The 17,469-nt window shown below is 43.3% G+C and overlaps 1 protein-coding gene across 1 annotated transcript; it reads right to left on the bottom strand.

Annotated features, from left to right (window-relative positions):
- Positions 1-9,088: 9,088 nt before the first annotated feature.
- On the bottom strand, positions 9,089-9,877 carry LOC139286202 (basic salivary proline-rich protein 4-like). Its single transcript, XM_070906936.1, has one exon. It carries the CDS (start codon positions 9,875-9,877, stop codon positions 9,089-9,091), a length of 789 nt encoding a protein of 262 aa, XP_070763037.1.
- Between the last annotated feature and the right edge of the window lie 7,592 nt (positions 9,878-17,469).

Genomic DNA, 17,469 nt, shown 5'->3' on the forward strand with positions numbered 1-17,469 from the left:
CACCACAGGAGCACAGGATATAATGACGAGAAGAAGACGAAGCATATTACTGGATATTATAATGCAACTGTGATCATTTATCAGGTAGGAAAATATGTCTAAAGGTGCCATGTTTAGTCCTTTTGCAAACAAGCTAATTGTTTGCACATTGTGGTGGTGACACTGCGTGATGCCCTGTCTGATAGGATATTGTTCTTTCTTGCCGCTGTCTATTTTGGTGTGCATGCGTTTTACATGTCCGACTGTAGGATAAAACATTAACCACTTCTCAGAGTCTGATGGACTTTTTAATAATTGCTGATCTCTTAAGTACCCCGTCTTTACATATTTCATTGAAGTGAGGTTTCCCAGCATTGGTGAAAACAGACAGAGGAGACAGTACAGACGATCACGGTGGCAGTGATCACTTGCAGCCTGCAGGAAAACAATGTGGTATATCCCGAGGCCGACTGGGGCATAAAACCTGCGTCACACCCGCCCCAGGAACACTGCGTGGTCCCTGACAGAGTTGTCATGGTATGACAAGGTATGAACACGGTTGGAAAACAAAGCTAATTGATGACAAAGGGAATGTTGGGAGAATTGTTTGATATTATTATTCAGACCAATGCTGGATGACAGATTTCTAAATGAAACAAAGCACATCATACAGATACTCACACATGACTCTTATTTGCCTCCTAAAGAAACTTTTACATGTGCTGATGCACTACACCAGACCCCTGCACCGGCTACCAACAGCCCCACCTGCTGCAGCAGGGCCTGCCAGAGGTGTCTGTATGTGGACAGCACCCTAATACTAATACTAATACTACATAATCAGGCAAAGGAGGCGCATATTTCACTCATACAACCACATCAGCGAGCAGAGAGAGAGACGGGGGTGTTCTGGACTCACCTGCCGCCTGGGTCCACAGTCCTTCACGGTGGAGTGGTGTCCAAAAGCCACGTCATATTTCCCCCTGGATTTGAGTTCTTCAACTCCATTTAAGTGTCCAATTTTCTCCTGTGCACAGTTGCTCCAGGTCCATCCTGTCTGTCCGGGCTCAGCTCCAGTTCCTGACTTCTCTGTCAGTCATTTCGAGCAGCTGTGGTCCAGAACCACAACCCTCTGTGGCTGCTAGCTGAACACGTCTCTCCAAAACACGGTAGCCGATAGCATTAGCAAAACTGGAAAAGGTGCTACCTCCTCCAGCAGTTTCTTTCATTAACACAGCTGACCCTGGCCTCACCACACATTTACCACACCAGGCTAAGCTGAATACACTGCTCCAAAGAATTACAGGAACACTTCTTAATCAGAGTAAAGCATCAAGTTAATTAAACTTCTGGGATATTGATCTGGTCAGTTAAGTAGCAGAGGGGGTTGTTCATCAGTTCCAGCTGCTTTGGTGTTAATGAAATTAACAACAGGTGCACTAGAGGGGCAACAATGAGACGACCCCCAAAACAGGAATGGTTTTCCAGGTGGAGGCCACTGGCATTCTTTCCCTCCTCACTTCACTAGTTTTGCATTTGGCTGGGGTCAGTGTCACTACTGGTAGCATGAGGCCATACCTGGACCCTACAGAGGCAGTCCAGCTCCTCCAGGACGGCACATCAATACGTGCCATTGCCAGAAGGTTTGCTGTGTCTCCCAGCACAGTCTCAGGAGCACGGAGGAGATTCCAGGAGACAGGCAGTTACTCTAGCAGAGCTGGACGGGGCCATAGAAGGTCCTTAACCCATCAGCAGGACCGGTATCTGCCCCTTTGTGCAAGGAGGAGTCCATATCAGTACAGATATGCAGCATGATTTTTTTCCCATTGAGATCTGATGTGTTTTCAAAGTGTTCCTTTAATTTGTTTGAGCAGTGTACATTCACTGAACACTGGGGGCTGAAGGGCGTTTGAGATCGTACAAACATCCTCAGTCTCTCACTGAAAAACGCCGGGATGATGATATTTGACACAATAGCTTCTCTGAGCCCACCTGAAAACACTGAAGTTGAACCTGCTGGTCTGAAGGATAGCTGTGCTGTCCACCCAAAGATTTTGCAGATAGGTTCCTAAATATCTTGCTCTGGCCCAGACTGCCGTGACTTTGGCTGTATTTTTCCTGACCTGCTCTATTTGTAACGTGTCATGAGATGAGAGGTATTCTGTACATTTTAGAAACAGTTAAACTGTTTGCATCATTTATTAGAAGGATGGCCGTGGCAGGATAACGTACTATGGAATACTGACGGATAACAGTTAACACATAAATATATAATATAATATATAACACTGAATCTAATGTTGTACATATCAAATTGAAATGGATGAACTGTTCCTTCAAAGGCAACGAACAGCAAAAGAGGCGAGATGATTGGGTGTTGAAATCTGCGTCCAACAATAAATACGAACACTCAGCAAAAGAATTCATGTGGCTGGATTTTAGGACCATTACCGTCTTGTGTAGAGACACTTCAATGGCAGCCTGCATCTACGGTGGCAAGGCTTCCAGCTGTGCTGTCAGCCATAAATGTGACTGCACATATAAAACAAAACACCATCTCATATTGAAACCTTGCATATAAAATGGGATTACTCCTGATCGCATTCACATTATGGTCAATTAAGTCACATGCTTCTCAACTCTGTGTGAGGCCCTCCTGCTGGCTCATCTTCATCATCAGTGTTGGGCCTTCATGTCAGATTTCATTGAACAATAATCTCTCCGTTTGTTTTTTGTGTTTTTGATCCTATTAAATCACATTTGGTCAAATGTTTGGTTTATTCAGACGAGAACATGAAGAGGAACTGTAAAAACATTATTCAGAGTTACTGTGTTAACAATTCTGTTTGTTATATCTTGAAATAAAAGTTTGATAAGAATCCTATCGAACCTCAGCAGAAGTATTATCATTATGTGTCTCTCAGACATGAGAAGCTTTATTGCTCATTGATATTGTACTTTCATTGATTTCGTGTTTCCAGCGCTGTTTTTAAGTAAAGGCACGTTTACTTCCTATCATGGAGAAGTGATAAGATGGAAATGTGTCTCAGATTGTTTACTTCTCTTTCCTGCAGAGCTGAATATGGAGATGCAGCATGTTATTGTTGTTCACACAGTTGTTTTCTCACCAGAATCAGGCTTTGACTCAGAAGGACAATCTCCTTGAGACTAAAAGACAGCAGCTCCGCTTTTCCACTCATTCTCTCAGTCTCTTTGAGCTGAGAAAGAAAAGTACAATCTGTTGCAGTGATTACTGGCTGACTCACAACAAACCGCCAACACTGAAGTGCTGGTGGTGTCTTACCTCCATTTTATAGGAGCCTTTTCTCCAGAATGTCTTGTGGCATCATTAAATGAAGAAAGAGAAACACTTCTGTGTCAGCCCAGGTCTGTTTTGTGACAGGACATTTTGTCTATTGCAGTACATAAAGATAGCAGTGTAATACTCAACTAATCTCCCCGCCATGAAACAGCTTAATAATGTTTACATGAGCTGCAGGAATGAGATGCCTTACGGCCCGTTAAATGCTTGAAACCACCTGTCATGTCAGTGAAATGGCAAACTTGTGGCTTCATTCCCATGCGCAGAAGAAACCCTAATATGAATTTATATTTAAAATCAATTCCCTGGATTCTGACAGCCTCCTGTTCAAACACTTCATGCTGACATCTTATAACAGTGTGACTCATTGTGTTCCTTGGAAAATAAAATAAAAGTCCCACTATTGAACCGAGTACTCTAAACCCACAACAATGATCAGGTTTGATGTAAGAAAACAATAGATATTATCATTAAGGGAAACAGCTGTTCTCACTGTTGCATCTTCTCAGGTCCATGTAGGAAAAGTCAGCCGTCATGCTTTGGGATCTGATATTTAATTCAGCTGAGTGGATGTGAGGCTCCAAAATTTGTCATTTACATATTCATTTGCATGTCACAGTAGATCTGTTTCAGTGTGATTTTGTTGCAGCGTCTCTGGCGTCTCTGCATACATTGCTAAATGTGAATGTCACCGCCTGTTGGAAAAGGACCTCTGCAGAATGTGTTTCATCACTGGCTCACTTCAGGAGCAACAGTGTTTACTGGTTCATTGTTCTTTTATCCATCCATTCATTTACGGTATTAACCCACTTTAGAAATGTTGTCTTAGCTCTCACGTGGAGGTCAGAGGTCAGACTCAGCCACAGGACAGCGACAGGGGGAGCCGGGAGGGATTCAGTTTCTTACTCAAGGACCCTTCAGCAGGGCAGATGCTTTCTGTCACTCAGGCTTCAACCTGAAATAGTGTCAGAACCAAAGCAGGTTTGTCTGTTGTTCCAGTAACACGACAGAACACATTCTTGTGGTTAACCTTGAAGAAATAACGTTTTACCACATTACAGCATTTTACTGCAGAAAACTTTGCAACAGCTAAGAGGTGAACTGAAGCTAAAGCTGCATTAATCCATATTTATTATGTTAACACTGAATCAAATGACTCTCTGTAACATGAAAGGGGTGACTTGTGGTGACAAATCCACTGAGAATTATCACACAACTTATTGTTTTGGTTTTACATCACATTTACTGCTTTAATGAACCTTCATTCAGGCAGCAGCAGCTCTGATAAACCCGCTGTAGGCTCAGATCCCTGTTAGCAACGTCACTGAGTACTGCCCTTACATGTGTCAGGTAAACACACCTGTGTGAGCAGGATGTGGACGTTGCCAGTTGTTTCCTAACTTATTAGCCTCTTAATACGTTGATAATGTGTCAGGGCTGTGTGTCTGTCAGCTTGTTTCTGAGTTCTTCTGCCATCTAGTGGCCACAAATGAACAATGCAGGTTTACGTGATGTTACGTTAAGGAACGTGAGTTCTTCCTAACTTCCTTCTAGCTACTAGCACGTTTCAGTAAGTGGTGATTTTAAATTGGGTTGCACTCGTTAAACTGAAGTCCTGGATAGTAAAGACTTTAGCAGTGTGTAAATCGGTTGCTTGGAAGCGACTGCAGCATCACAAGCTGTAATTTAACCTTCAGAAATAAAATGTTTTGATATGTTGTGATAATTAAATCTGCCAATCATTTGTGAATGTGGGTTTGACTTTGTTTATATGCGTTCTGCGTGCTGAGAGCGAATGGGACATTTCAGATGAAGCTAATTTGAGGTGTATTGTGTTTTTTGTGAAATGTAATTTAAAGTCTGTGACTGCTTTGCCAAAACACTCTTCTTGGGGGCTTGCCCTACATCAACAGATTCATTTCCTTTTATGCACCGACATACATATTTCTCTGAAAGTTTAGAAAATGTCACAGTTGTCAAAGCACTAGTTTAGAATTCCTTAAAGCGACAAGGCTTTGTATGTAGATTCTGAAATGCCATGAGGTCTTATGGAGGGCGTGGATCTTGTGCTGTGTATAGACTCCATTATAATGACACTGCCCAACCTTTTCATAATACTAAAAAATAATTTTAGAAAAATTGGAATGATTTGGCAGAACGCCTGCCTGTTTTATTATCATGCGAATGATGATAACGAGTGGAAACAGGGAGCCCTGGAGATTAAAACAATTACTATTATTGTGAGAGACAGCAACAAATGAAATTGGCAAACCTGCAGCCAGAGGGCCAGAAAAGGAGGTTAGGAAAGCGGGGAGGGGGAAGGAAGCCAAAGGCGAGCTGTTGAACCATCTCCATCAGGTTAAGTGCTTAAACTCCTGACAGTCTGATTGCAAATGAGGTCTGTGAGCTCCCATGAGCTGCGGCGTGACAAGCTGTCTCTCAGCAGACTAACGTCGGCCTACGCTGCTGCCTGCCGATCGGCCGATCGCGAGCTCGGCAGATGTTGAGCTTTAAGCAACAGCTCCCCCTTCAGAGCTCCGAAATCACTGTCACAAAGAGTGGAGGAGGGAGTACGGCCAATTAGTGTTACGTCTATTGAACTCCACGGTCCAGATGTGCCCTGAGGGGGAATTTGGACTGTCTCCACTTTCTTCTCTCCTTCCTGAAATAGAGCAGACAGCCGTGGAGATCTGAACGCACACATCTTTCTACTGACCGCACCGAGCTCGACAGACGGGGGGCTGAGTGTGGGAGCAGACTCTGAGTCTGCAGTCTTCTGCTCATTGTGAGCCTGTTTTTTCACTGCAGTCGTGTTCAGATTCAAGTGACTTCTGGACGTCGTGTGTGTGTGTGTGTTGTGTGTGTGTAGATCATCTTAACACACATTAAGGGCCTAAAGAGGTTGTTACCGCGGGGATAAGCTATCAAGTGCGTATTCTGAGAGGAAATGTAAATGTTGTCCTTTCATAACGCCCACGAGCATGTGCTGTTCTGAGAATACACAAATATACACGATGCGTTTGAATCAAATGTGATTGCTTGAAACTTGGACCATGTTTTTTAACCAAACTTTTACAGGGATGTTTCGCAAACTAATATTGTCTCTCATAAACTACAGGGGTCATTTTAATGCTCTAGAAAATAAAACGCTCCCTGTGTCGGATCTAATGTCTATTGTATGTATATATCATATAAGAATATGTATGATAAGTAACCTTTATAGTACGTACAATAAATTAATTAGCATTTCTGCGAGTATCTGAACCAAAACTAGAATCACTTTAACACGGACAAACAAAAATCCATAAATGTAAAATAATTTAAGATTATGTGTTTTAGACCAGACATAGAAAAACTACAGTATGTTTAACATTCACTAACACTCTCACTGTTTTCATCCATAATGAGCCCAGAAAGACGCCAACGGATTCTATATTCCACTCGCTGCAATTATCAAACCAGCGTTTCACTTCCTAAAATCAGAGCAGTCCAGAGACGTGAGACGCTCCTCCTGAGACACTCGCTATGCTTCGTCTGCCAGCTCTGCCTGCCCTCATACGTCCTCTTACTCCCTCTGTCTCTGTCTCTCTGTCTGTCTCTGTCTCTGTCTCTCTGTCTCTCTGTCTGTCTCTGTCTCTCTGTCTGTCTCTGTCTGTCTCTGTCTCTGTCTCTCTGTCTCTGTCTCTCTGTCTGTCTCTCTGTCTCTGTCTCTCTGTCTCTCTCTGTCTCTGTCTCTCTCTGTCTCTCTCTGTTTCTGTCTGTCTCTCTCTGTCTCTCTCTGTCTGTCTCTCTCTCTGTCTCTCTCTGTCTGTCTCTCTCTCTCTGTCTCTCTCTGTTTCTGTCTGTCTCTCTCTCTCTCTGTCTCTCTCTGTCTCTGTCTCTCTCTGTCTCTGTCTCTCTCTGTTTCTGTCTGTCTCTCTCTGTCTGTCTCTCTCTCTGTCTCTCTCTCTGTCTCTGTCTCTCTCTCCAACATAATTCTCCCATACATCTATGTGAGTTTGTTCTTTTGCTTCTCATATGAAATGCAAAGACCTTGACCCTGAATATCAGAATCTCATTCAAAGAATCAGAATGGGGGAATGGTATTTATCCCCCCCCCCCCCCCCCCCCCTCGTGACACAAATGGATTAATCTGTCATAGCTACCTAATCTATAAGTACGCTACCTATGAAAGCTGTAGCCTCACTTTTACCTCCAGCATGAATAATAAGCTGCTGATGCTATACCTGCAGGTCAGCTCGGCTGCTGCTGTCACCGGTAGAGGCGATGCGCTGCAGAGAGGTCTTACCACAAGGCTGCAGGGCAAAAGAACCCTGAAGGCACCGGAGGGGGGGAGGTAAAGGTGACGGTGTGCATGTGCCTGCATGAATGCGTGTCAGAGAAGCAGGCAGTGGTGGAGAGAGTATTCACATCCTTTTCTTTGGTAAAAGTAGAAATACAACTATGAGTACAATTTTACTTTCTTTAAAGTCAAGTATTTGTTATATTAAACCCTATTTTTGATACCATTTATGGTTCGCAGTTCTTTCCCTTTTCACAGCAGACATTTTGTCAGAGCAGGAAGAGCACAGCTGTGGAATAATGGAACAACTGGGTGAGCTGGTTCCAGGTACCGGGACACTTAATGGAACTAAACCATCACTAACAACATTTGTTTGTGTTTTTCCTGCTTTATATATATATATATGTGTGTGTGTGTGTCTGGGGAAAGTGAGTAAGGCTCTCACCTGCTTTAAGCTAATTTCAATAACCCTGTGTTAAGCGAGATATAATCAGTATAATCAGGCTGCAAGGTATTTGTTTTTTACTGATCAGAAACATTTGCTCAACAAAACGTAGTGCTAACAAATCCTAACCAGTAGACTCGACCAACAGTCTGACACTTTATGGTGAGTGTTATTGTTAAGTGTTGCTGGACTGAAGATGGTTAGCTTATTGCAAACCACTAAGGTTACAGTTTGAGATCTGTTCCACCAAAAATTCACTTCAAATGAAATGAAACTGAGTATTTGAGAGAATATACAGAATGTGTTGTGGTCACTTACCTCAACCTGCCTGTATTTATGAAGTCAGTCCTGTGAGTGTTTGGAGCTGATGTGACTTTGAATGTAATGTGCCAGGACACGCTATGCAGCAATGTAGGAGTGAGAACGGTGAAGATAAACTACAGATGAGTGAAAACCCTCAGTAACATTTGGCCTCATTCACCAATATCTTCCTATGTTTTTTCTTTAAATTGTTGAGAAGTTCTAAGAAAGGTCTGCATCATGACGTCTTCTTAAACTACAGAACTGTTTGCACCTGTGTTCTTATAATAATGAATCCCATCCCTAAATTGGAAGTGCGTGCCAGTTGTTCCTAATTAGCAAGTAAACGCCCGCCAATCCCCACACAGCGACACGAGGCTGCAGGGCTGTGCACACAAACTGAAGAGGGAGGTTGAGAGCCAAGTCAAGAATGCCCAAACGAAAATCTAACGATGGTAGAGCACCAAACTCCACAAGTAGTATTTAGTAGTGTGTATTTATACATAAAAATATTCAGTAGTGGAGATCCGTATTCAGTAGTGCGCGTCTGACGGTCCATTTCTCTATATCAGCTGTAAAACCACGGGACATGTAAACACCAGTGTGTAAAACCTGACGGCCGGGGATTTCATTTTGTGAATATGTGTCCATGTGTTTAAAAAGCATAAAAAACACAAATATAAAAACAGTTGCTTTTGCAGTAAAGACCAAACATTACATTGAAACCCCCCAAAATAAAAGGGCACTACAATGGTTTGATTTAATTTGGATGAACTGCCGCTGAGGCAGCCACCCTCTGAGGTGGAACCCTCTGAGGTGGAACCCCTCTGAGGTGGAACCCCTCTGAGGTGGAACCCTCTGAGGTGGAACCCCTCTGAGGTGGAACCCTCTGAGGTGGAACCCCTCTGAGGCAGCCACCCTCTGAGGTGGAACCCTCTGAGGCAGCCACCCTCTGAGGTGGCACCCTCTGAGGTGGAACCCCTCTGAGGTGGAACCCCTCTGAGGTGGAACCCCTCTGAGGTGGAGCCCTCTGAGGCAGCCACCCTCTGAGGTGGAACCCTCTGAGGTGGAACCCCTCTGAGGTGGAACCCTCTGAGGCAGCCACCCTCTGAGGTGGAACCCTCTGAGGTGGAACCCCTCTGAGGTGGAACCCTCTGAGGCAGCCACCCTCTGAGGTGGAACCCTCTGAGGTGGAACCCTCTGAGGCAGCCACCCTCTGAGGTGGAACCCTCTGAGGTGGAACCCCTCTGAGGTGGAACCCTCTGAGGCAGCCACCCTCTGAGGTGGAACCCCTCTGAGGTGGAACCCTCTGAGGTGGAACCCCTCTGAGGTGGAACCCTCTGAGGCAGCCACCCTCTGAGGTGGAACCCCTCTGAGGTGGAACCCTCTGAGGTGGAACCCTCTGAGGTGGAACCCTCTGAGGCAGCCACCCTCTGAGGTGGAACCCCTCTGAGGTGGAACCCTCTGAGGTGGAACCCTCTGCCATTAGCTGAACCTCCAGGTCCCGTCCAGCTGCCCCACGTCTGAATAACCTCAACACTGGCCACATTCTCTACACACTTAAAGAAAACATCCACATTTTAAAAGATAAAGATATTGAAAGTTGAAGTGTTAGTGTATTGTTTATTTTATTCTAAAATAAAATTAAAGAATATTATAAATGATTAAAATATTATTGTAGTTTAGATCCTATGATATTATACAACTGTTGAATTACAGGAAACACTATATCCAGTTATTTTGAGTGTGCATTCTGCTCTTCACTAAGAACAAATAAGAATATGAAAACATCGGTGAACGCCAGATTCTTCGTGAAAACTGTGTAAGAGCGGTTTGTAAATGAGGCCTTTTTATTCTTCAAGTGCATCCACTGGCATTCAGGCATTCTGGGAAAAAGTCTTTGGACAGCTGCCTATATATTCATGTATATTAGTGTACATACGACTGCACAGACCTACCAAATATTCACACCTGCAGCTATTTTATCTCCATCTGCAAACAAGATCTGCTTCTGAAGGATGGTTAAATAAGTCCAGTCAATATGGCGGTACTTAAAGAAAAACTAAGCAATCAATACTACTTTGCACTTTGTCATTAGAAAGTAAAACAGGCTCTCCACAGTAGCTCGCAGCCTCTGGATAGGTATTGAGAAAGTAGACCTGCGTAGGGCTGTTTGATGTTTGACACGTCTACAGTAGAAAGCAGAATACATCACAATCCAAATCACAGAATAACACAAAGCAACTTCTGTCTCTTCTCTGGAGAAAATCAAGATCCACCTCCTTCCCTCTCCACCTCCTCTTAATTGTCTTTCAAGTCCTTCTTTCGAGATCTCAAAGCAAGGAGGAAGGATTAACAGAGGAATTATTGACTAGTTTTACTTTGAGGCGAAACCATGGAGGCCGTCCATTTGTCTCCGGCTTGGTTTTATCAAGTGCAAAAGTCCAGCAATTACTTTTCCTCTGACCTTAGGGAGATCAGGAAAGTAGGCTTCTGTAATCCTTGCTATTGTGTGATGGAAGCGGTGTCTCGTTATATTCACACCGGCTTATATTAGAATTCACTGCTCATGTTGATGGAGGCCAGTAAGATCAATCCATTCTGAGAGCCTCAGCACGGAGACACTCGGTTGCTGTATTGGCGTTATTTAGGCGTCGAGGGCTACATTTAAGTTCCCGAGAGTCCGAAGGGTTTAGCATCTGGTCATGTCAGTAGTGTTATTGAACTGGTGATCGAGTCCTACTTTGTCATAACAATCCATTTACTTTATTCTTCCTCTGTATAAAATGAAACATCTTCGCATTAGTTGGTTATTTCAGGCTTGAAATGCTGCCTCCAGAACGGTGCCCAAGACGCAGATCATTCTTTCTGCTTTACTGCGGGAGGGACAGCACGATGATGAGGGGGCAGTGGCAGTTTGAGGCACTCTACAATAATGTAATCAATGGCGTTAATGGAATCTGACTTCCATAAAGAGCTAATGTTGGTCAGCCTCTGCCACTAGTTTGCATGGAGAAGGCCGTGGCGTCAGAAACACTGCAGAGAGCCATCTGGAACTGCAGCCCGATGGCAGCCGCCTGCATATGCCATTCGCAATAAGTACTGCTGCTGTAGCTAAGCCAGTCAACATCACATAAGGAGCCCACCGTGTGGAGGCGGCTGCCAGTGGCCTGGTCCCAATCTCAGTCCTGGTTGCTCCACCTCGTCCCCTGTGTCATGTCTTTATTTCTGAATTTCTACTAAACTCCAACTCCGCTGAAAACAACTGAAATTAAATCGCAGGGTTTTTTTCTGCTACAACAAACATCTGCTCTGTAAATGACGTGTGCTCTCTTTTGGAAAAATCAGTGTATTTATATAGTAAATATGTTTTTGTGCCCCCCGTCTGTGCAAAATACTTTTTCTGTCCACGTTGACAGAGAAATTTTTGCATACAGTCAATCAAATAATTTCAGTTTAATAGTTGCATATAGCAGAAACTACCACCGTTACCTGGGACTTGCTGACGGTGACACTTGACAGACACAACAGCTGTGACAAAACCCCAAAAGAGCCACAGACTTTGAACTGCATCCCACACTATCTTTCTCTCCCACAAGCACGAAGACATGTCTTTTGTTGGACCTTGACCTCCTGCACCAGCTAGCAAGCAAACATACTTAGGAAAAGAACCCGTTCTTACGTCAGTTTAATGTCAGTAGCAGAAGCTAATTAGCTTGTCAGCTGCAGCACATTGAACAGCTTAAAATCTTGTCACCATCAGTCGATTTCGATGGTGTGGCTCTTCTTCTTATTCTTCAGCACCACTGCTGACCAAACGCTGGCTGTCCTCAGCTTCCTATCAGTCAATAAAATATTTGGTTTGACTTGTGTTATTTTAGGGTTAGTGGGCAATAATTCAATATCATTATTTATAGATTTTCACATCATGTTATCTATTTTAATCTCATCCAACGTTCCCAATAAATTGTAATTAAATTAGTGAAGTTTTTATTTGTTTTGTTATTTATAATGTGATGTTGAGGACACGCTGGAGCACCCCCAGGGCGGGCAGGAAGGGTCTTCCTAACTTCCTACCTGCTCAAGGAAACTTCAGGAGGCTGTGTGCTTGCCAACACTGCGGTTTTCATACTTCAGACCTTCATGTCCCTTTGAGAGAAAAAGAATCATTATCATCTTTCAGCCTCGTTCCCTCCATCTTAGTGTCTTTATCGGCTTCAGGATGTGTTTCGTTTTTTTCTGTTAGCACTCAACTGAGAGTTGACTAATAAAGTGCTTGTGAAGAGGGACGTGGGGAACCTCTGCTCCTTTTGGATGTAAATTAGCATTCTTGCTAACTCTGGCATGTTTACATGTTCTATTATTATACTGATGATCATTAATGTGCTCTGTCCCTATCAAATAAACAAATAAATAACTGGAGCAGTTTAGCTGCTGCAAAGCTGCTGTTGTCTGAGTATGAAGTGTTAATATATACACTGGTGTCAGTATGTGGGCGGGAATCTTGACCTTTTACTCAAGATTGTAAAATGTTTAATTAGAAATACGACTCAAGCTAGAAATAATGCCTATTATATATGTTTGTTTTGTTTTTCCATGCAGGTGTCAATCAAAAGAAAACTTCCACAATATAAGACATCTAGCTTGTTATGTCTGAAGGTATCGCACTGTACGATCATTGTATGCATGTATTATTACAATCTACTGTAAGCACCATGTGCACTCATTCAGGCCTCTTTGTCCGTGCGAAGAAAATAGACCTGATAGGTCCGAATCAGTGAATATGAGTGTCAGTGAGGGAACTTGTTCGTTCGCCCCTCTGTGATTTTCAACAGTGTGTTATAGAAGCATTTTGTCCAGCTGCTTTAGACAAGAGCCCAACAGCCTGGACAGATGATGATTGTAGGTGTTTTTGAATGAATTCAAACATGTTGTTGAAGACTGAAATCAGCCTGCGTGGTACTTTGAAAACAAATTTGCCTTTTTGTTTTGCTGTGTTTTGAACACCCCTTGATTTCTGTGAAGTTTAAACAAATGACTAATGATGGCGCTCTCTGTCCATGGTGCTAAAATATACGCCAAAACAGATGCGATGAAAGGCGTTTCACTGCTCTCGAAGTCGCTCTGCCCCTGGCTGGAGGTAAACTAATAGATTAATAAATAAAAAACTGGAAGGGGCAAAATGCGGCAATGCATAGCATATACAGTTGAAGCAGTGCGGAGCTTTACTGCAGTATTTTCTTTTGGCAGTGTGTGAGGCCTTATTATTGCAACAGAAGCCAGGAATCCTTAATCCACAGGGGTCTCAGTGGGAAGGAAAAGCTTCTTGAACAATCCCCGTTCTTGGAGCCTGTGATGAAATCCAGCGATCAGTCAACCCTGAGCCCCTGAGCCTCCTGAGGGCTTGGGACTCAGGCCAGTGTTTTACAATGGCCCCGGTGCACTGAGGAGAAAGAGAGGAAGAGACAGGGGGAGGGAGAGGAGGACAAGGGACAGAGATGTAACGATTGATAGAGAGAGAGAGACAGCCAAGGTCTGCTGGGGGAAAAACACCATAACTCACAAACACATAAAAAACTGGCTCAACATTGGTGTATTCATAGAGCTGAGTTACAGGGCTGCAGAGACTTCACACATACTGTATACACGCCTCCACACACACTGTTAACCTTTACTTAGAAAATGTAAGTAATGGATACCGGAGAAACAAATTTGTTCCAGTGACATTGAATTGAATGCTAACAGATTGGAAGAAACAAGTTAAGTTCACTAAAAGCCCAATTATTTGTACATAAAGTCTGCAGTAAAATCTAATTTCCATCTATTCAACTCAGCATTTTAAGTTACAATAAGAAGATTCTCCTCTTCGATTTTGTGTCCTTTATCATTCATGTGAGTCAAGAAAATTCAGAATGTGTAGTCCAGGTGCAGCTCATACATTGGACCAGACAGGAGACTTCTTCAGTTCATCCATGACATCCAGCACTGCCTTGTCTCCTGCTCTGGATGGGGTCAAGGCCAGGGTTTGGGTCACAGCTTCCCGACGAGTCCAACATGACATCTAAAACAGAGACGAGACAGAAGAAAAGATGTAATATTGCATTTCTAAGTAGTGCTCCCAGTTTATTAGTGAACCAACCGGAGTCACTGAGCATTAAAGGCCTAAAACAGGAAACAGAATAAAATATAGTTACTTACTCTTAAAGAAGAGCGTCTGGAAACCTCCGTCAGACAGGGCAGCTGATTTCTGTTGGACACCACGCACTTAACAAAAATATGAACTTATGATAACTTCAGTCCCCACAACAACAACAACAACAACAACAACAACAAGAAAAATGCACCTTTGTCTGTTGCAGTAAGGAGGCAAACAGCTGACCAGAGAAACCTGCTTCGTGAAGATGTTCATCGGGGCTGAACAGAAAGCGCATCAATAAATTCTTCCTTCTCCCTAAAGAAAATCAAAACAAGCCGACTTTCCCAAAGGACCGTGTTCATCGTGGTAGCATTCCAAAAGTCACATTAAAAATTCAAACAAATACGTTTTGGAACAACTCAACAGATGAAAGGAGAGCTCATTGCAGTCAGCAGCTGAACCGGTCCATATTAAACAGAGAATACAGCTGTCTTTGACTGCAGATAACTCGTCTAGAACTTGTGCGCTGCTGAGGAGAAAACTCCTTCAGTGAGATGTGAAAACGGTTGTTTCGTCTCAATGAACGAGTCCTGATAATGCCCCGACAAGATGAATGAAGCTGGCAGAGTGCGATAGTGCTGCTGTGGTCCAGGCTAAAAGTTGTTCTAGTGATCTCGTCATAATAGTACAATTTACCAAGATCGGTTCAGTCGTGCAATCAAACTCAATATTTTTAAGTAACATATACTGAACTTGTCTAAGTAGGAACAAATTCAGTCTTTGCACAGGGGCCATTTCTGTGGACAAAACCGCTTTTCAAGCGTCACCGTCGATATCGTTCAAGGCATCAAGGTCCGGCAGAAGCCCACAGGAGGCCGTCTCTAAAACCAGTGATTTAGAAACCATTCATGCTGCACTTTGCATGAGCTTGCTATGGTTCTCACCAGAACCTCCTCTATCACTCTGGGATGTTGTACTGTTGTTGTGAGTGGACCGCCACATGGGTTCACACAGCTCATGAAATAAGAAAGGAAGCTTTTGAAAAATGGGAAACCTTTTGCAGATTGATTGCTGGCATGAAAATACAATTCACTGTTAAATGTCACTGCAATTATGAGCTGTGGTGAGATTTTTATTAATACAAGAGCAGGATTTTAAGGACAGAACCAGCTGTCCTTTGCAAATAGTGAGAAATCATTACATTTACCACGGCGACACACATTCTCATACGCAGCATTCGCACCGCTCATGTGAGACAAGATCATTTTCTCTGATTCATTCAGATGCCATTTAGTGATGACAACCTTTGACCACAGCTAACTAATGAAATTACATCCATGAATTCACTTCACAAACATCCTGCTCCGCCTTGTTCCCAGGGACTCAGAGACCGACCTTGCGTTTCTGACCATCTCAGCTTGACCTGCATGTGAATGCAACAGCACACCGGAAATGACTGAATGTTTATTCACCACAATGTTTGTTGACATGGCTGATTCATTCCAAGAGCGGTCTGATGTCACTGGACAACACTGAAAGTGCCGACTCTGTGAACCGGAAGCATTTAATATGAGGATCTTTTCCCATGACAGAGTCTGGTGAGTCATGCATCTATCAGACTCTTTCGTAGGAAAAAAGATGCCCCTTGCAACAATCTAGTCATTACAATAATTGTAATTACACATTCAAGTGTGTGCAGGCAAAGAGTCCTGATGGGTGGTCATCAAAGCTCATTTGATCCTCCACCAGAGGGCAGTGCTAAGTGCTCTCTTGACCTCAGAGCTCTGCTCGACTCCCCGGTGGTGCAGCGGCTGCATCCCATCCCTCCTACATACCGCTGCAGCTCAGAGCGGAGTTTATTTGTACTCAGCACATGCAGAGCATTTGCATGATGAGATCAAGTAAAAAAAAAAAGCCACTAATTGCTGCAGATGTGAAGGCTGTCCAATAGATTGATGATATTTTCTTTATTCCTGCAGCGTACAGTTCTATTTAGTAGGCATTGCTCAGCTTTAACTTTCAGTGTGGGATGAAACTTTTCTCTGGGACTCTACACGGTGTAAACCCTCATTCCTTTTTCACAAAGCATAGATGGGAGGTGCCAGCGCCACTCTCAAAGAAAATACAAGAACAGAGGATGCACGGAATCACTGAGAGCGTTGAAATTGAGCTTTTTTAATAATCGCCTTGTCGCACTGTGCTAAGCTTTGTATCTGAGTGTGTCTTTTGTGTGTGAACGCGTCTGGCGCAAACACAGAAGACAGTCAAACATCTTTTAGGCTCCCAGCAGGGTTCTTTAAATATCAAAATGAATGATACTGGGTCTCCACATGCCATCCTCAATCAAGGTTACAGAATAGAAGGTAATTAAGTCATTTAAGTCTCCTATGTGCACCGTGAAGCTAATTTCTGCTCTTCACAGGGAAGTCTGTGCTAATGGCAAGCTGAAGAAGTTACAAGGCTGCTTTTAAGATGGATTAGTCACTATAAGAATATTAGAGAAGAAGCCTGCAGCCTCTTCCATGAACACACTGTTGTACTTTGTATTATTCACAAACAACTAAGTGCAGCCAAGTCTTTTCTCTGCCTGTAGTCAGCGGTGTGACCGAGGCTGTTCTCTGACCTCTGTGAAGACGAGTGTCTCACCACCCACATCTTGGCATTCAAACGGCGCCATCACTTCACATTATGTGATATAAATATATGTCTCCAATTCAGGAACTCAGAAGTGCAACTCTGCGAAGTGAGAATGGCGTCTGCATTACTGTGCATGTATACGAAGTGAGAGACAAATGTTCTGCAAGGATGAAAAGATAATATTGATTGATGATCATGGATTCCACCAGACAGTAAATATGTAAATCTGAAAAGAGCAAACCTCCGGTCGATATCACGGTGAGATTCTATTACCAGCATGAAGACAGTGTATCTTTCATATCTTTGATTGCATTACTAATCATCTTCTGTTCATATCTTTGCTGCTCAGTTATCTGCTGTATTATTGT

The sequence above is a fragment of the Enoplosus armatus genome, chromosome 6 (genome assembly GCF_043641665.1).
Source record: "Enoplosus armatus isolate fEnoArm2 chromosome 6, fEnoArm2.hap1, whole genome shotgun sequence".
Taxonomy (NCBI): domain Eukaryota; kingdom Metazoa; phylum Chordata; class Actinopteri; order Centrarchiformes; family Enoplosidae; genus Enoplosus; species Enoplosus armatus.